The sequence below is a fragment of the Microcaecilia unicolor genome, chromosome 3, assembly GCF_901765095.1.
Source record: "Microcaecilia unicolor chromosome 3, aMicUni1.1, whole genome shotgun sequence".
Lineage (NCBI taxonomy): Eukaryota > Metazoa > Chordata > Amphibia > Gymnophiona > Siphonopidae > Microcaecilia > Microcaecilia unicolor.
The window spans coordinates 380,507,452-380,528,009 of record NC_044033.1 but is presented as its reverse complement, the minus strand read 5'-3'; the positions used below and the strand labels follow the sequence as shown (position 1 = coordinate 380,528,009).

The window sequence follows — 20,558 nt, the reverse complement described above, 5'->3', positions numbered from 1 at the left end:
GCTGGCTGTTAGTGATTCGCTAAATTTTAGCCAGGCAGCCATATTTTACGGCTGCCTTTGAGCATCGAGGCCTTAGAGTTAAAGCAGAGAAACTACTACTACTACTACTACTGATCATTTCTGCAGTGCAATGCTGTACACTTGAATATGAAGAAACAGTCCCTGCTTGACAGAGCTTACAATCAAATCAGGACAGACAAGCCGGACAAATAAGGGATAAGGGAATAAAATGGACTTGGGAAAAATCCACTGCTTATTTCTAGAATTAGCAGCATAAAATGTATTGTACTGTTTGGGGATCTTGCCAGGTACTTGTGACCTGGATTGGCCACTGTTGGAATCAGGATGCTGGGCTTGATGAACCTTCGTTCTGTCCCAGTATGGCAATACTTATGTACTTAAGGTGGGAATGATAAAACAGACATGGATAATGAACAAATGAATAGGGGTTAGAAGTTCCACACCGAAATCCAAGCATATTCTATAACAATACACGTGTAACTTAATTAGCTTAACAAACTAATCAGCATTGATAACAGCAATTAAGCAATAATGAGCACTAATAGGCAATAATTAGAATTTATGCACACAGTTCCCTAATAGTATTCTGTAATGCACTGCTCCTAAATTTTCATGCATGCAGGCAAAAAGGGGCATGGTTATAGGCGGGTAATGGGTGTTTCGTAGGCATTCCAAAATTTGCGCACGTAGTTATTGAATATGGCCCAGTGCGCCTAAATCTATGTGCCAAAAATTATGCCACATTTTCATTGGTGTAAATGGATGCGCATAATTTTAGGCACTATGATATTGACTAAGTGTATTCTATATAACACGCCTAAACCTAGGCACCGCTTATAGAATACGCTTAGGTGGAAATGTTTTCCGCACTGATTTTTAAAGGACCATATATAGAATCTAGCCCGAAGTGTAAAGTTGTGCGCCTGACTTACAGAGTTAGGAGGTTAATGAAAAACTGTAAGAAATCAGAAAAATGTCCATCAACCAATCTGTAAGTAAAAACAAGAGACCGAGGTGGATGAGTGAGCGGTAGAGTGAGAGGGAAGTCAGACCCTTGATTGAATTTTTTGCTTTTTCTAGCTCTATGCTAAGCTGCAAGCTGTGAAGGCAGAAATTCAGGATCAACATGACGAGTATATCCGTGTACGACAGGACCTGGAACAGGCCCAGAACGAGCAAACACGTGAACTGAAATTTAAGTAAGAATTCCTTGATCCTTAAGAAAATCACCTGACTAATCCTACAATATAATTTAACAAGAATAACCTGTTATCTACTTGTAAGCTTCTTGTGGGAAATTTGGTGAAAATATTGATTATAGATTAGTTATAGTAAAATGTCAAAGGTTATGGAAAATGAACCAAACAGAAGTCGCAAAAAGTCAGTGATACCTTTTGTTACATGTACAGTATTTTACAGTATTTGTATTTAAATGTCTTTTAAAATCATATCAGAAGGGCAGTATCTTTTTAAATTCTGTATCATTTGGCAAGCCCTCTTAAAATAAAAATTGATTTAAGCTCAGCTACAGATGTCCTCTACAGAAATGTGAGATACAACCGTACCATTGCTTTTAAATTAAACCAGATATTTATTCACTGGCCTATGCAGCTCATAGTAACACTAAGCAATATTTGCAGTAGAAAATCAAAAAAGGAGTCTGATACATGCAGATGTAAGTCTGAAAAACATATAGGGGTCTATTTATTAAGCTGCACTAAGATTTTGTAGTTATTGTACTTTAAAAGCAAATTCTATCCCACCATATCTATAAAGCCTCTGCATTAACTGTTGGAGGCACTTCGGAGAAGGCAGCCATGCAGTTAACCTGGAGCAATGGACACTCCTGCACATTAGAGGCGTGGCAACTAACTGGAATGTAATTAGCTACACTTGCGGACATGTAGCTAACTGCATTGTGTTATATGTTAATTGCAAGACGCCTTCCCCATCTATTCCGTGCCACCACGTAAGAATTTCTATCAGACCAATGCTCAAAACCTAATGCCAGCACTAAAGGTGATTAACGCGTGACTAACGCTGACATTAGTGTGCCCCCGAATGCTGTAATGGTTTCATTTAGTACTCCGCACAAATTCTTAAAAAAAAAAAAAACTCTCAGGCGCATTTAGTGTCGGTAACAATAATGTCATGTCTAGGTCAGCATTAGAAGGGTTGATTGAGAGAAAAATGTCTAACGACATCCTTTCCCACCAACCCAACTACTCTGCCCCAGACGGGCTTCCCCAACAGTGCCGCTGTGCCGCAATGCCTTGCCATGCCCTCCCCTGACTCCCAGGCATCAGACTTTCTGCCCCCTCCACCACCAACTAACAAAGATCCCTTGTGGTCCAGTGGACCCCTCCCGGCCCCCCTTGTGGTCCAGTGGACCTCACAAAAAAAAACTTAGAAAAAGCCCTGATGATCCAGTGGGACCTCTGACCTGGCCTGGCCCAGACACCCCACCCCCACTGAAGTCAACTCTGGTGGCCTAGCAGTGGCCAACCACCTACGACCCCTTCATACCTTCGTAGTAGGCAGGAGAGAAAGATGCCTACTCTCTACTGCTCTAGCGCTATCATCAAAACGCTTTTTTTTTTTTACTGTGGCATGCTTTTTTTTAAACATCTACTTTCCTGTCAGTTCCTGAGCCAATCAATGCTCAGGTACTGACAGGAAATTAGCACAGAGTAGTGAACAGCTAATTAATGCCATGATTTTAATGCAGCATTAATTTGCACGATTATTATTCTGAGCATGCTGCGGCAATTTTGCTGCACTAGGTTCACAGTAGAATTACATTCTACTGCAAACTTTTGAGTATCAACCTACATGTTAGGCGCTTAATGTGGCAATTAGCCTGTATTAATAGTTAATGCACTGGCAGGCCCTCCAGCACCCTGAACCTCTTCTCCTTCCGCATGGGTTTAAATGCTAACAGGAGGCCCTGCAAGAGGACCACATGGTCTGCCAGTTCACAAGTACTCTCAGATCATGTGCTAATTGGATTTTGTTAATCTAAGTCACTATTGCTTAAGGATCAGGCCACTTAACAGGAGAGCAGTAGGTGAGAGGAGAGGCTCGAGAAAATTCAATGCAGATCAGGTAGTGAGAAGAATAGAGAACCTCTTTCGATTTCATGATGAAATCAAAAGAGGTTCTCTATGTTAAATTTTAAGGGGCTTTGACATTTGCTTCAGAACTTTTAGTACGGGAACAATGCTGGGCAGACTTCTGCGGTCTGTGCCCTGGGAATGGCGGGGACGAATCAAACTTGGGTATACATATAAAGTATCACACATTATGTAGAATGAGTTTGTATTATTATACAGACTGGATGGGAAAGGTCTTTGTCTGCCGTCATTTACTATGTTACTATGTTTCTATGGCTCTTCATTAGTGATAGGGAAAAAATGACAACAGAAAAGGATCTGGAAGATTAGGGCTATAAAAATTATCATTTTGTTTGACCTTAGCTAGACAGGCCACAGTTTAAATAACATACAAGATAGATCAAAGTGTTCCAGAGCCAAGAAGGATTGCAGCCAGTTGGGTCATGTCCCGGCACAGGCACTGGGACCAAGGTTTGAACAGGGGAAAGACATTAGAGTGACATACTTGCCTGCTGCAGGTTGAGGGGTACAAAAACTTGGACAAATTTAAGTGTCTGAAGCATATCTATTTTTACGTTGCAATGCATCCTAATTGAGTCATCTTAAAAGGGCATGGGGCCAGAGTGAGGAAAAAATGTAAGTGCCCAGCACTGAGTTTCAGCACTAGGCACTTAATGTAGATGGATCAATTTAGGCATCTCTGTAGGAGGCCCAGTGTTGAAGCCAGACTTTCAATTTTGGGTGGGCTTGAGCCCAAAGTGGGTGGGCACAAAACTTTCTCTCTACCTCCACCCCCAGCACCTCCCAACTTAAAATATAAATACTTTTAGCTGATGACAATCCCCAAGCTCTGTCAGCTGAAGACTTCCTCCAAAAAAGGCCAGAAAACCCTTTTACCAAGCTTGGCAGGCAACAGCAACTCCTTGAGCCACCAATGCCAGCACCCCATGCATGCTTAATTTTTGGTGGCTCAAGAATGTTGCCTCGTCTGCCGAGCTTAGTAGAAGGGAGTTCTGTTTACCTTCAGAGGAGGTCCTCAGCTGGCGGGGCTTGGGGATCCCCACCAGCTAACAGCAGGGTCAGGGCTGGTGTTAGCCATGCTGAGGGCCAGGGCAGAAAATAAAAATGTTCTCCCTCACTGGTTCCCTCTCCTCCCTGCCTCCCCTCTAATCTCCCCATCTACCATTATAATCACACCAACAGACCCTCACCAAATACAGAACAAGGGATCACAAATTAGAAATAAAAATATGTAGACAAAAATTGAACTGGGAACCTAGGCATGTACTACAAAACTGAAGAAATAAAAATAGAAATGCATTTCCTTTTCTATTGAACACAGTAAAAATACATCTGCTATGCACATTTTCCAAAGCAAATATATTCCATTTAAAACATTCAAAATAAAATGCTTTTTCTACCTTTGTTGTCTGGACATTTTAATATTCCATCATGCTGGTTCCAGTTTCTATTTTACGCTTTCCTATGTCTTCTGCTAATTCTCCTTCAATTAGCTGCTATTTGTCTTTTCTCCCCTCTTGTTCCATTTCCTCACTACACTTGCCTCTGACATATTGATCTTTCCATTTTAGCTCTTTCCTCTTTTTTTCTCTTCTGTTCTCTGTCCACTCAAATTTCACCCTCTTTCTAACTCTTTTCCTTCTTTTTACGTTGATACCTATCATCTCCTTTCACCCACTAGCATTCCTATTCTCCATCTTTTCCAGCCTTCTATCTTTAATATACTCTCCATTACCATATTTCTACCCCTTGTAATCACTATCCTCTCATTCATTTTCTTGCCACCCCTCAGCCTGTCCCACATGGTTTCCTCCATTCTTAGTGTCTCCCACCCATCTAGCCTAGCATCTGATCCCTCTTTCTCCCCCCATCCTCATAGCCTGACATCTCCCTGTCCCTTCCACTCTGCCCCCACCAATATCTTCCTGTCCCTTCTTTCTTCCCTCCTGCCCCTTCCCCATGGTCCAGCATTTCTCTCACTCTCTTCCCTCCCACTCATCCAACATCTCCCTCTTTCTCTCCTACCCCCTCTTGTGCAGCATTTCTTTTTCCCTCTCCTCCAACCCCATGTCCAACATCTCTCTTTCTATCTTCCCTCCTCCTCTCCATTGTCCACCACTTTTCTCTCTCTGTCTGTCTTGCGTCCTAACATTTCTCCCTCCCCCCATGCAACATCTCTCCATTTCTCCCTCCCTTCTCCACCCCATTGCACCGCCATGTTCAACATTTCCCCATCTCATCTCACCCTCTCTCCCCTCCACTGCAATGTCCAACATTGTTTTCCCTCTCTTGTCCTTCACCACTCCTCAGCAGCCTCTCCCCACCCATGTAAAGCAATTTTCCCTCCCACTCCCTCTTCTCCCCATGCAGCATCTCACCCCCCCCCCCCCCCCCCGTCTGCATATTCAACAATTATTTGTCCACCCCACCTAGCATTGCCTCATCTTACTCCCCCACACCAACAGTGCTCCTGTCTACCTGACACCCTCCCAAAAGCCACCCACCGTCATGCTGCAGAATATAAGGCTCAGGGAAGTGACTTTCCCCGCTGGCTGCTACTTCACTGGTATTGCCCCCACCCCCAGCTGGCATATTTCCTCCCTCGCTTAATATCACTTCTGGGCCGCGTTTTTTATTCTACAGCAAATTGCACTGAACTGGGACACTTTGCATGCTGCAGCTGCTTCCTTCGGGCCGCCCCGCATTCTCAGATATAACTTCTTCTTTCAGAGGAGACTGGGCTGGCCGTAGGATGGAGCTGCAGCATGCAGAGTCCTGGTGGCTTTGCTATAGAATAACAAATGTGGACCAGAAGTGATAGTACATGAGGGAGGGAACAAAACTTGCAGAATGCCAGCCAGGGATGGTGGCAATATCAGTGAAGCAGCAGCTGGCGGGAAAACTGCGTACCTGAGCTTTATATTCTGGGAGCCTATGGAGTGCACTGTTGTGCACTGCTGCAGGGTGGGCCATGGATGTCCATCAATCGTTTCGAAAATACCGTCAGAGACATCCAAATCCTTAAATTTGGACGTCCCTAGATTTGGAAGTCCTTGGATCTGGACATTTCTGACTTTCAGAGATTTTCGAAACCAAAGACGTCCATGTCAAAAACGTCCAAATGCAAGCCATTTGGACGTGGGAGGAGACAGCATTTCTAGTGCACTGGTCCCCCTGACATGCCAGGACACCAACCAGGCACCCTAGGGGGCACTGCAGTGGACTTCATAAATTGCTTCCAGAAACATAGCTCCCTTACCTTGTGTGCTGAACCCCCCCAACCCCCCCCCCCCAAAACCCACTACCCACAACTGCACACCACTACCATAGCCCTTATGGGTGAAGGGGGGCACCTATATATGGGTACAGTGGGTTTGTGGTGGGTTTTAGAGAGCTCACTGTTCCTCCACAAATGTAACAGGTAGGGGAGGTATGGGCTTGGGTCTGCCTGTCTGAAGTGCACTGCAGTACCCACTAAAACTGCTCCTGGGACCTTCATGCACTGTCACGGACCTGAGTATGACATCTGAGGCTGACATAGAGGCTGGCATGAAATATTTTTAAAAATGTTTTTTGAGGGTGGGAGGGGGTTAGTGACCACTGGGGGAGTAACGGGAGGTCATCCCTGATTCTCTCCGGTGGTCATCTGGTCATTTCGGGCAACATTTTGTGCCTTAGTCGTAATAAAAACACGTCCGGGTGGAAACGTCCATGTGTTCGTCAGGGACGTCCTTGCTTTTTTCGATTACGGGTCAAAGATGTCCAAGTGTTAGGCACGCCCAAGTCCTGCCTTCGCTACACCTCCAACACGCCCCCTTGAAATTTGGACGTCCTTGTGACGGACTGCAGTTGGAGACGTCCAAAATCAACTTTTGATTATACCGATTTGGACGTCTCTGGGAGAAGGACGTCCATCTTCCGTTTTATGTCGAAAGATGGACGTCCTTCTCTTTCGAAAATGAGCCTGATGGTAACCCTAACTGGAGCCAGTTGACTAATGCTTTTTTGTTTCCATTTTGCATCTCTGAATCAGATCCTAACATAAAATAAACCTGGTTCCTAGCATCCAGATTTACAGTAGCTATTGAGAATTCTATAAGTCTAGAACCAGGAAATGGAGACCGTCTTGGATTAGCTAAATGATGTGCCACTATACCAGCCTGTAGATGTTGTGTCCTGCAGTCTACACATTGGGATTGTAACTATATTTACAAAATGTCACTAGCAGTGACTCTCATAGATGACCTGCTGCATGCCATCTCATTGATGACAAACCCTAAAGCAGATAAATTGGGCAGGGAACAATAGCAGACAATATAATGACACTGAAACCCAGATTGGGTTTCACATTGGCTGCCTAATTCATAAGTGAAATTTTAAAAAGGAATTCTGATTAAATCTGATTCTAGTACAAATAATATTTTTTTACAACTTGTCTTCTAGCATGTTCAACAATATCATTCTCCTGTCATAATTATTTTCTATATTTCTTGGCTTTTCTTTTCTTCATTCTGTTTCTGTCTCTCCTTTGCTTTTCTTTCTTGATTTCCTTCTCTTTCTTCTTCTTCTTACCTCCTCCCTCTCCTTTTGTTCTGTTTCCTTGCTAGGTACTTAATCATTGAAAACTTCATCCCACCGGAAGAGAAGAACAAAATAATGAACCGGTTTGTGTTTGACTGCGAAGAGGATCAGTGGAAGCTTCAACCTCTAGTACCTGCTGGCAAGTAAGCATCATGCTAATCCACCCCCACCCCTCAAGAGAACATCATGCTAATCCCCCAAGAGAGTACCATGCTATTTCCCCTGGAAAATATAATCCTACAAGAGTTTGTTATGCTAATCCTAACAAGAAAACATTATCTTAATCCTCCCTCCCCAAGATAACACTGTGCTAATACCCCCAAGAGAACACCATGATAATCTCCCCCCCCCCCCAAGAGAACAAGATGCTAATCCCCTCCTAAGAAAACATCATGCTAATCCAACGACAGTATTATTCTAAGCCCCCAAGAGAAAATCATCTCCCCGCCCCCCCCCCCCAAAAAAAACCCCCATTGTTCTAACTCCTCTCCCAACAGAACTTCTGTTTCTTCTTTTTCTTGCTTCCGCATTGTTGCCACTGAGGATATGTTGGAGGCATGTCACAGATGATTGCAAGGTCAAGCCACACACACATGCCAAAATATGCAGTGATTAAAGAAGTGTGCTACAGACAGTTGGGGCCAATATTGAGACTGCGGGAAGGAGCCCAGTTAATTCCTACGGTCAACAGAGAACCCATAAATTCAGTGCCGGGGCCACATCCGGTGACCAGCATTGAATTTCTGGGGGTTTTTGGCCTTTACAAACATAGCTGGTTAAGCTGATATTCATTGACAGACCGGCTAAGTTATAGAGGCCAAATATAGACCTGCTATTTGCACAGGTCTATGTGGCTGCTAAATTTAACTAGTCAGCGCTATGTTGCTTGACATAGCCGGCAACCGGGCTAGCTGCTAAACAATAATATTCAGCCAAGAAAGCTGGCTAACGTATGCTGAATATTAGCAATAGGCTATTTAACTGGCCAGTTAAATAGTTTTAAATATTGGCTGGAGTTGTGATATTGTACCGTGTGCACCTACTTGAGGAACCCTGAACAATTTTCAGATGTGTATCACACATGACTGCACATGTATTCCACAAGTACCTGAAGGGATTTCTTGAGAGTCAATGAGAAATTATTTAGAGTGTGCCGCTGTTTACTGTAGGAGTTTACAGATAACTGCAGGATTGTACCCTAGGTAGCATGATATTTTTATTTATTTATAAAATTTATACCCTGCTTAAACCTAAGTGGCTAACAATATAACATACATAATAATAAAACAAAACTTTCAAATTACCACGCACTAGCCCACCAAAATGATAAGCAATAGCCGCTAGACTCTGACTGCATCATATTAAAAAGCCTGAACAAAAAAAATGAGTTTTCAGAAGTTTCTTAAAGTGCCCTACATTCATACAGAAACGCAAATAGCCAGGCAAGGCATTCCACAGTACCGGACCTGCAACTGAAAAGGCCGCAGCCCTCGTAAGAGCATAATGGGAGTCAATGGAACCGACCCTGAAAACTGGGGGCATTTTCCTCATGAGTGTTTCATTAATAGCTGCCATACTGTGCATTATAACTGTGGATGAATACAGGTGAGTCACAGCAGCTCTATGCGTGCATTACACCTTCATACAAGATTGCGTGAGCAGAATGAAGTGAGATTCCAGTGGGTATAATAGGTAGCAATGATGCCCCTTATAGCAGGACTACCCAAACCTGCCCTGGGGAAAATTCACAGATAGGGCACTTATGTGTTTAGTGGCTGCCACTTGGAGGCAGATTTTAGATGGAACACAGAGAGGGGAATTCACATATCCAGGTTGGGACATGGAAAATCCCCAGAGCGTTTTACAAGAGAACCTGCCAAATATAGAGCCTCTTGTAAAACATGTGCAAAACTGTACATAGATGTCTTCCCATGTCCACGGGAAGCAGCAATTTAAAAATTTGCATATTGTTAAACAAAACATGTTAAAGTAGCTCACATGTGCATGAGAGCAGCTTTTTAAAATCATTGCCCCCTTTATGCCAAATACCCCAAATCCTGCGGCCTCATTCCCCCCCCCCCCCAATTATCCCTGAACATTGTTCCCCATGACCCCTCCACAGCATCAAATTTCTCTTAAACCCAACCATCCATGGTCAGCAGAATGGGGTGGACCACCAATGTTTTGCTTAATATATCATTGGCAACTAGAGAGTAAGGGGGCAGGGCTAGAGTTTGGTTTGCCCCTGCCATTATCCAATCATCCATCCCTCCCCCAACAAGAAAGTCCTCATTGATAATGTAACTCCCTCCTCCCCCCCAAAAAAGGTTATTTCCCTTCCATCTGAACTCTACCCAAGAACTCCCCACCCAACAGACCTTGATGTAAGAAGACCCTCCACCCCTTCACTCACTCCTCACCCTCACTTAGCAGAGGTTCCTGGTATACAGAATTAACAAGAGCAATCCCCAGTCACTTCTTCTGTCCATGGTCCTGATTGGCAGCCATGATTCCTATCTTCCATCTCATGGCAGCCTCACCACTAGCAGTAATTACATGAGATTATAGCTAGGGATCACTGCTGCTATTTTGCAACCAGGACCATGGAAAGCAGGAGTGACAGGGGTTGGCAGATCCCTAGTAAGGCCAGGATTGGGATAGGAAGGGGTGGGGGGATCTTCTTCCACCAGAGGTTTTGGATGGGGGGTTCTTGAAGGGGGTTAAGATCAAATGGGGTTTCCTTACTGGGGATATCCCTATGATCAGGTGGGGATTTTCTTCAGTGTATGTGTGTGGAGGGGAGTGAATTGAGTGATTGGAGAGGTTTAAGGGGCTCTTCTGCTTCAGGGGATCAGGGGAAATGATATCAGGAGGTGAAATGGTGAATGGGGAGCTGACCTTAGACTTTATATCCGTCCCTTCTGGCAGGCCTTTAGGCATGCCTGGGGGCAGGTGTAAATGCTATTTCAGATTTTTTCACTTTGATATAGATTTTCCCTGCAAGTCACAGAATCCACATCATGTGTTAGGTCCACCCAAACCATTGCCTCTCCCTACCCCTACCACATGAACATCACCACGTGTAAGTAGCTCCTGTTCTAAAATATCATTTATACGTGTATGATCACATGGTGTGACACATGCAAATGTTGCTGTTTACAAGTAGGAATGCTTCTAAAATAAAGGCCTAAATGCATAATTGTTTTTGAATATCCAGCCCCAAATTTTTGTAGTTAAACCCCCAGATTTTGTATTCTGTAACTATTTGTGTTCGCAAATGAATAGATTAATGAGCCAATCAGTACCAATAATTGGCTGTTAACAACCAATTATTGTCATTAATTGACCTTAATTGGGATTTACGTGCACATCATATTCTATAACGATGCCTGCAGACATCCTTTAGTGCATAAATTCAAGGGGGCATGGCTGAGGGTGTTTCAGGGGCATTCTGGGGGTGTGTTCCCAGAATTTACATGCATTGTTACAGAATAGAACTGATCGGCACCTAACTTATGCTGAAAGCAGGTGTATTTGCCGGCGCCTTAAGTTAGGGACTATTTATGCATTTAGCCACTATTCTTCTGCTCTTTCACTGGATATGATTGACATGTAACTTAAAACAGAGTATAGAACATCATTATGAGAAGCTATAGTAAATTTAAAACAAATCAGAGAAAATGTTTCTTCACCCAACGCATAATTAAACTCTGGAATTCGTTGCCGGAGAACGTGGTGAAGGTGGTTAGCTTGGCAGAGTTTAAAAAGGGGTTAGACAGTTTCCTAAAGGACAAGTCCATAAACCACTACTAAATGGAATTGGGAAAAATCCACAATTCCAGGAATAACATGTATAGAATATTTGTATGTTTGGGAAGCTCGCCAGGTGCCCTTGGCCTGGATTGGCCGCTGTCGTGGACAGGATGCTGGGCTCGATGGACCCTTGGTCTTTTCCCAGTGTGGTATTACTTATGTACTTATGCACAACTCTTGAACCAAAATCTTCTTTAATGTAGTAATCAAAGATGGAAAAATAACTTCAGATGTGCTGGACAAGAGTTTTTGCCTTGGAAAGGGAGTCTGTTCTCCACCAGCTCTCTCTCCGTGGAAGACAGAAGCTGGGAGTAATTCAACAATACGCTGAGTAGAGATGCTGTTTATACTTTTACACTGGGGAAATCTTGATAGTGTTATAGTAGTTTCAAGGGGGTCATACCTCAAAATGCAGCATAGACAGTTTCAGTGCACAGAGGAGAATGCTGCAGACTAACTCTTACAGACCCGATGGGACGAGAAAGGGGCAACTAGCCCAGCATGCACAGAGAACAAAGCAAGGCAATAGAAAGAGTCCAATAAGACATAGGGAACTGGACATCTGCTCTGAAAGAGCCTATTACAGGGAACTAAAGGATTACAGGGATTTATAGTTCAAGGGCACAATGCCATCTAATTACATCTAATTATTTGACTGTATGATTTGTGTTTCTTATATGAATGAAGTGCCTGGTATCTGTCCTATAATATTATGGAGTTCCTTTCTTATAGTACTACATTTTTATTATATTGTAAACCATTTTTACTTGCTCTGCAAGTACAGGTGTATAGAAAAACTAATAAATGATATACAATAATGTAAGCTGGTATAAACAGTGCAATCTGCTTAAGTGCAAGGGTCTGGGACTAAAGAAATGCATGCAGTTAACCAGAGTGTGCACTTAACCGTTGTGACCCAAAGAAGCTTGACATCTGATAAACATATGTACAGTACTGTTTATTATTATACATACAGTATGTAGTCTCAGTTAACTGACATTAGGCTGGCTTGAAGTAATCAGTTATAGTCCTCTGTAGATTCTTGGGTCTGTGAGTTCCATAGACTACGTTTGCCAGACGGTAAAAACTGTCATAACACTGACATCCAGTGGTCTCCAGATAGGCCCGCATGGTGTTGAGACTCTCCAGCGCTCTTGCAAAAGTGACAGGAGGAGGTTGTTGAACTTCATCAGCATGTGCCTCGCTGCTCATTTCTTCATCTGTTCCATCATCAGCCGTTGTTGCCTGCATGTAGGAGCATATCTCAACATCAGTGCTGTCTTCAGCTGTTTGTAGATCGTAATCAACAGCTAGGTAGCGATGGAACTCCTCTTCAGTAAAACCGGCTGGGATGTCAATAACCTCTTCATTCAACGTGTTTGCAACAGCTGCACCTGTTTCGTCCCTCTCCACATCCTTAACAAAGCTTACCCACTTGTAGCAGTTCACAATGGTTGCCTGTGTAACATGATTCCAGGCTTCTTTCTGCATATGTAGGGAATCCAACAGTGATAGATTACGAGCCAGTTCAACAGCACGTTTATCCTTCTCAGTCTGGTCATCCATAACGCTCATCAGATGACGTAGCACAAGAGCCCGATAATTATTATTACATTTGTACCCCGCGCTTTCCCGCTCATCGCAGGCTCAATGTGGCTTACATAGTAACAAGAGAATACAATATGTAGTATCAAAATCAACAAAGGAGGTATAATGTTGTTTGAAATTGGCTATTATGCCCTGATCCAGAGGTTGGATCAGAGAGGTAGTGTTTGGTGGCAGGAAGACCACCTTGACATTAGACAGCCTGACATCATCCCTGTGTGCAGAACAGTTATCACAAAGCAGCAAAATCTGACACTTTTGTGCCTGCATTCTAGTGTCTAACTTCTTTAGCCACTGCTTCCAAATTTCCCAGTCATCCATGAATTTGCATTAGCCTCGTATGACACAGGAAGTCGCTTAACTTTCTTGAAGCAACGGGGCTATTTGCTCTTTCCAGTGACGAGGGGTTCCAACTTCTCACTCCCATCCATATTGCAGCAAAGGAGGATTGTCAGTCGGTCCTTCGATGTTTTACCTCCAGTAGTTTTGGCATGTTTGAATGCAAGTGTACCATCAGGAATCGCTCGCCAGTAGAGACCATTTTCATCAGCATTGAAAATGTCACGAGGTGCAAACTCGTTCAAGATGGTAGGAAGAACTGAAACAACTGAATTTTCAGCACCAAAGTCATCAGTGTCTTGTTTCTCAGCATGTTGTTTCTTTAATTTTATGCTGTTCCTCTCCTTCCATCTTTCCAACCATCCAACAGTGGCTTTGAATTCAGTCAGTCCAAGACTTTCAGCTACCTGGTTAGCTTTCTCCATAAGCAGTGGACCACTGACAGGAAACTGTATGCTCCTGACTCGAGAAAACCACCGAAGAAGAGCATCTTCTACCTCCTCAGCTTTTCCCGCCCGTTTTTGTTTCCGTTGTGGATTAGTATTGTTTTGCCAGTCTTCCAAAAGCTGGTCTTTCTGCTTCAAGACATGTGAAATTTGACTGGGATTGACACCATATTCTTTAGCAATAGATGCTTGACTTTGTTTTCTAATTTTTTAAGAACTTCTATTCGTTCAGCCAGTGTTAAAGTCTTACAGTTCCACCGCAACGACGACCCCGGTGTACGTCCTAACAACATTCTTTCACTTATTCTGCCTGTGGCAGTTAAAGAGGCAGTAAATTTGAAATCTCGTTGGTTGTCACGCGCCAATCGACTTCCATATTACATGCGCGCGCTTATGCGGAGTCTTTCCTGCAGAGGAGCAGTCTTGAACCATGCATATAAGCGAATCTTGCACTTATCAGTGGTACGCTAAAATGAAGTTTGTCCCCATAGAAATTGATGGTGCCAAAAACGGGACCGAAGTACAGCATGCAGGTGAACAGAGCATGTTCTTATCTTAATTGGAGTGCACTGTGTATATATATATATATATATATATATATATATATATATATATATATATATATATATATATATATATATATATATATATATAAAAGGGTGCAGATCATTTATGGAATAGTGCTCAGCGCATAAAGCTTACATTTTTCGGCGCTGATTTCTCAGCACTATTTATAGACTCTAGTCCAAAATGTATTTAATAGTAATGCCAGGAAGGCCTTTGGAGTTGTTAAGAGGAAAATAGTCTAGGAATATGAAAATGCCTACTTGGAGATGAAGGAGTTCAGAGTGCACATAAATACCCTGGTTACAGTAACTTGCTTACAGACTGTGGCCAGTCTCTAGACAGCTGTGGGCAGACATCTGAAGCTTTATTTGGATCTGTATTGTGTGTCCTATGTGGCTGAACACAATGGTTCCAGTGAAAGCCAAAACAGTGTTCCTATTGTGATTTTGCTAGCCCAGTGGATTAATGCACAGAACAGCCTTTGGAGACCCCGGCCAAAGCTGTATTTGGTCTCTGATGTGAAGAGTTAGGAATTTTTCAGGCTTGCCCTGTTGAATACTGAAATTCATTAATTCAGTATTCTGTAGTGCCAGTACTTTTTAAAACTCTGTTTAAGGAACTGCTATTTCTAACTGAGGGCTTCTATTCTTAAGTGTTTCCTTCATCACGGTAAAAACTAATATCAGAATACTTTCTAAGTTACCTGGAAAAAAATAAGTATTTGGCCCAACCTGGAACAATAAAAATGAATGCTATTTTAAAAATGTGCTGATAGTGCAACTGAATTTTAAAGAATCAGCTGTCAAGACTGAGACATCTGTCCTTGGAGCTGCCCCAGTTTCTAGAAAGAATAGAACTGGGGAATTTTTTCATTTTATACTGTGAATTGAGTGACAATTAAGTACCGGTAATAGTTTCACTAAAGGACTGAAATGAAAGCACATTTCTGTATGAATTGGGTCCCCTGAGGATGATAGATATACAGTTCAGAAGGACAGTCTGGAAATGCATTTGGAGCAATATTTCCATACTGCTTAGGCCTGAAATCACTAGCGTGGGATCAGGTTGACTAGATAACTTCCCCAACCGTCCATTCTCCCAAACTGGATTATTCAGGACTGATGATGGTACTATCATTTCTTCAGATACACCAAGGATGGCTCATGACAGATTGAGATTTACTGCCCCAGTGAGTAAGACTGAAGGTCAATGAGTGAGATTTTTGCAGCGGTGTTTCAGGAGTATACACTGAGGCACACACATCTCCCCTCAAGCAATTCCTTCTCCCTGGCCTCAGTCAATCAATCTCTGTCTTCCAGCATACCCTGTTAACCATCCCTTCCTTTACTCAAACCTCTCTTTATATCTAATGTTCCCACCACCTTCCAACAAACCCCTTCTAGTATTCAATCATTAACCCACCCCAGTAAACATTCCCTCCTCTGCACTCAATCATCCCCTCACAGCAAATGCCACTCCATCTACACTTAGTCATCCCCCTGGCCTCAATCACCTCTCCCGTCACGGCCATCACCTATACCTCATTTTCTGTACCAAGTTCCTATTGCCTCTCCAGGCCTGATTTTCGTGTCTTGGTGGGTGGGGAATGGACAGCTCTGCACCCTGCACTCGGCGCCTTCAGTCTAGTCTCTCTCTGACATTCCAGTGCTCCCACTCCTTCCTGAATGGCTGCTGATCATAACTGCTTAGCACCACTATTTCGACCTCCAGAATGCACAAGAGGAAGGGGGTCTTTTGTGTCTATGTATGTGAGATTCCCTCCAATCACAAGTGTTACACTCACATTGTGTGTCAGACCAATGGTCTATCCAGCCCACTATCCTGTTTTTCAAACAGTGACCAAGCCAGATCACAAGTACCTAGCAGAAACCCCAATTGTAGCAACACTCCATACTACAAATCCCAGGGCAAGCAGTTGCTTCCCATGTCTGCCTCAATAGCAGACTATGAACTTTCCCTCCAGGAATTTGTCCAAACCTTTTTTAAACCCAGATACGCTAACTGTTGTTACCACCTCCTCCAGCAAAGAATTCCAGAGCTTAACTATTCATTGAGTGAAAAAAATATTTTCTCCTATTTGTTTTAAAAGTATTTCTATGTAACTTTTGGAATGAGTAAAAAATGGATTAACTTCTACTCATTCTACACCACTCAGGATTTTGTAGACCTCAATCATATCTCCCCTCATCCATCTCCCTTTCAGGCTGAAGAGCCCTAACCTCTTTAGCCTTTCCTCATACAAGAGGAGTTCCATCCTCTTTATCATTTTAGTCGCTCTTCTTTAAACCTTTTCTAATTCATCTATATCTTTTTTGCGATACGACGACCAGAACTGAACGCAATACTCAAGGTGTGGATGCACCATGGAGCGATACAGAGGCATTATAGTATTTTTGGTCTTATTCACCATCCCTTTCCTAATAATTCCTAGCATCCTGTTTGCTTTTTTGGCCGCCGCTGCACACTGAGCAGAAGATTTAAGCTTATTATCTATAGTGACACCCAAATCTTTTTCTTGAGTGCTGACCCCCAAGTTGGACCCTAGCATCAGTTCACTGTGATTCGGATTATTTTTTCCAATGTGCATCACCTTGCATTTGTCCACATTAAATTTCATCCAGTCTTCCAATTCCCTAAGGTCTTCCTGCAATATTTCACATTCCACACGTGTTTTAATAACTTTGAATAGTTTTTTATCATCTGCAAATTTCATCACCTCACTCGTCGTTCTGATTTCCATATCATTTATAAATATGTTAAATAGTACCGGTCCCAGTACAGATCCCTGCGGCACTCTACTGTTCACCCTCCTCCATTGAGAAAAATGGCCATTTAACCCTACCCTCTGTTTTCTGTCCAATAACCAAATCTTTATCTATAACAGAACCTTGCCTCCTATCCCATGACTCTTTAATTTTAATTTGATATCTCTGCTTCTCTGTAGTGGTGAGGAAACCTAGAAAAGGGCAAAGAGAAGAACAATGCTGCAGATAAGAGAACTGCCAATGTTGTCCTTGCGATCTGAATCTTCTCTGGCCGTTTTCAAGAAACTGCTTAAGACTCATCTTTTTTGGAAACCTTTAATGTGGATGTCTAGATAGTGCAATTTCATTCTTGTGGTTGGTTGGGTCGGTTATGAGGGAGTATGAGCAGGGTAGCACACAGCATCATTCTGTTTTCTGTCGTATCATGCTTATGGAGTTCCTTTTCCTAGTTTGAAGTTCTGGTTATGTTGTATGTACTCCGCCATGACGGTTTTTCCCTAGGTGGTTAATCAAGTGAAATAAACCTAATCTATGGGGAAAGATGATGGTGAAGAGGAAAAAAAGGATGCTACAGGAAGGTAGAGATGTGAAAGAAGTGCTAATTGGGGTTAGGAAAGAAAGGTGGAGGAGAGGGAGGGAGTAGCAGGTTTAGAGAGGAGCTGGAAGGAGATGAGTGAGAAAAGATACAATGGGGTCATTAGGATGTTGGCAAGAAGTCCAGGATTGTGGAAGACACTGGTATGACTGAGTGCATGTGAAAAGAGACTGATCATATGACAGAAGATGTGTGGGTGTGTGCAAGTCCATATAACAGGGGGTTTGTGCATATGACTGAGGTTATCTTTTACTGACTTTCTCTGTTACTATGGTCACTGATAACTAGATATGAACTGAACTCACTGATTGTAATTTGAGACAGCGTCTTCTGAGGATGAATTATTTTTACCTTATTCTGCAGTAAACCATTAATAGAAGGAGCGAAATACATTTTCAGTTACATTAATAATACAGTTAAGTATCTTGACTCCTGCCATTTAAGATCCTGCACTCTGAGACCTTACAATTCAATGAGAAAAAACTCTGATAAAGGACATTACCTTTTCTAAAGTTTTGCACAGGGAATCACAGAAGTACGCTTTAGATAGAAGAGGGCTGTAAAATCGTGCCAGAAAACTGATTGCCATTGCAACTCTCTGAAAATTCTCTTTCTTCCCTTCACAGGTTATCAATAGAAATCAAACAAAATAAAACATGGAAAAGAAAATAAAATGATACCTTTTTTATTGGACATAACTTAATACATTTCTTGATTAGCTTTCGAAGGTTGCCTTTCTTCGTCAGATCAAAAAAAAAAATCGGTCATTTGCGATCTGACGAAGAAGGGCAACCTTCGAAAGCTAATCAAGAAATGTATTAAGTTATGTCCAATAAAAAAGGTATCATTTTATTTTATTTTCCATGTTTTATTTTGTTTGATTTCTGTTGATAACCTTAAGAGTGGACTAACACGGCTACCACACTCCTTCCCTTCACAGAATATTGAAATTTTTAAACCTTTTATCTATTGAAAACAAAGAAGATGAACTAATAATTAATATACTATGAGCAAAGCTGTGGAAGTTACAAAAGCAAAGTAAAAGATTCTCTGAGCACTTGATTTTCATTCTCACATACCCAACTGCAACCCTCAAAGCCCTCCCAGGAGCTGAAAGTATAGGATGAGCTCTATCCATTAACCACAGTAGCCCCTTCACCTCTTTTCACATAGGTCTGATACACTCCCCAAACTGCATTTTTAATATAATTACAACCTCCCCATCTCTGTACATCTGTAAACAAAATTAATAGGCACACGCCTGTTTTCTTTGAAGGCTGCAATTAATATGCTGATTCTAGGCTCTGTAGGATGCAAAAACAATAACAGCCTGAGACTAAAACCATTTGACTGAGAGCTCCCTCTAGTGAATTCACTCTGCTCCTCATGGTTTGCAGGAGTCTCTGAAAGAGAAAGAGAACAGCAGTCACTCTTTAAGGGAAGGAATATAAGTCCTGCTTTTAGTTTGATGAGCTTAGAAACCTTATGTCTGGTAGAGAAAGATGATATGGGATGGACACTCACGAGAGCAGGTATACTGAGTGTATAGGGACTGAGTAGGATTAGTTGCCATGACAACTAATAGAGAACGGATTCTAATGGAAGCCTCCCTTTGTTGCTGAGACTTCCATTAAATGCAAGTTAAATTCTCTCACAAGCAGATTTGGTCCTTGCTGTATGTCTCAAAATACACTGGAATGGGGTGTATGAAAACCACAACTGGTTCAACCGGTCAAGTTCAGCTTGAATGACATCAACTCATAGCAGTACAGTGTTAAAGGTGCATGCAAAGAAAATGTGATATATGCCCTTTTCTTGGGAGCAATTAAATGCAGTGTTTCTCGTCATATATATCAAATATTTTTCAGGTGCAGTACATTTATATTTTTATAACAGGATAAACCCCAGATTTACTAGCGTGCACTACTGAGTTAAATGCGTTTATGCCATTAAAATATATTCTTAGTGAATAAGTCCCATTCCATAAAGCGGGACCTATAGTAAATGATGTGTATTATTGCATGCTAGAACATGGTAACAGGATGAGCCTTTTGTAAATCTAGGCCTAAGTGAATAGCATTCAAGGAACTGATTCACCCATAGGAGCTACTGTTAAGGCATACAAAAACAACTGGTTTTACATGCATTAATCTGATCTAATTCAGTGGATCACAGCCATATATGTAAAATATGGAAACATGGAAATTATGAGCTTTTTAGCTCATTATCTCCTTATTATCTAAATTGCAAAACATGGAGAACATTTTTGCATGCTCAGTTTGGAGCAGACATGCCAAGTCACATGAGTTAGGCGTATGATAAATGCATTTAGGCTTCTTCAGCTCATGCCTAAAAGTGTTTTTCACACATTCGCTCTGCTCCCCCACCGCCCCCCACAGTCTGCAGTATCTCTTCTTATCTGGTTTTAAATCAGAACGTCCTGTGCCCCAGCACCTCTCACTCTCCAACACCTACTGTCCCCTTCCACCCCAGTGCACCATGAACCTTGCTTCTGGCCGGCACAGGCCTTCTTCCTTCTGCCGCAGCCACATCTTCTGATGCAAGTTCCTATTTCTGGTGGCCGGTGGGCCATGGCAGAGGGAAGGAGGCCTGCGCCGGCCAGAAGCAGCATCTTCAATGCTGCTAGCAATGTAGCAAGATTTGCAGTGCA

At 42.4% G+C, this 20,558-nt stretch overlaps 1 protein-coding gene across 1 annotated transcript in view; it reads left to right on the top strand.

The window, feature by feature from the left end:
* The window catches only part of KIF3C (kinesin family member 3C), a 178,390-nt gene that overhangs the window by 129,759 nt on the left and 28,073 nt on the right, over positions 1 to 20,558 (top strand). Inside the window, exons 4-5 of the mRNA XM_030195540.1 lie at positions 1,102 to 1,220; positions 7,763 to 7,879. Of these exons, the coding sequence (XP_030051400.1) occupies positions 1,102 to 1,220; positions 7,763 to 7,879 (236 nt within the window). The remainder of the gene's footprint in view (positions 1 to 1,101; positions 1,221 to 7,762; positions 7,880 to 20,558) is intronic.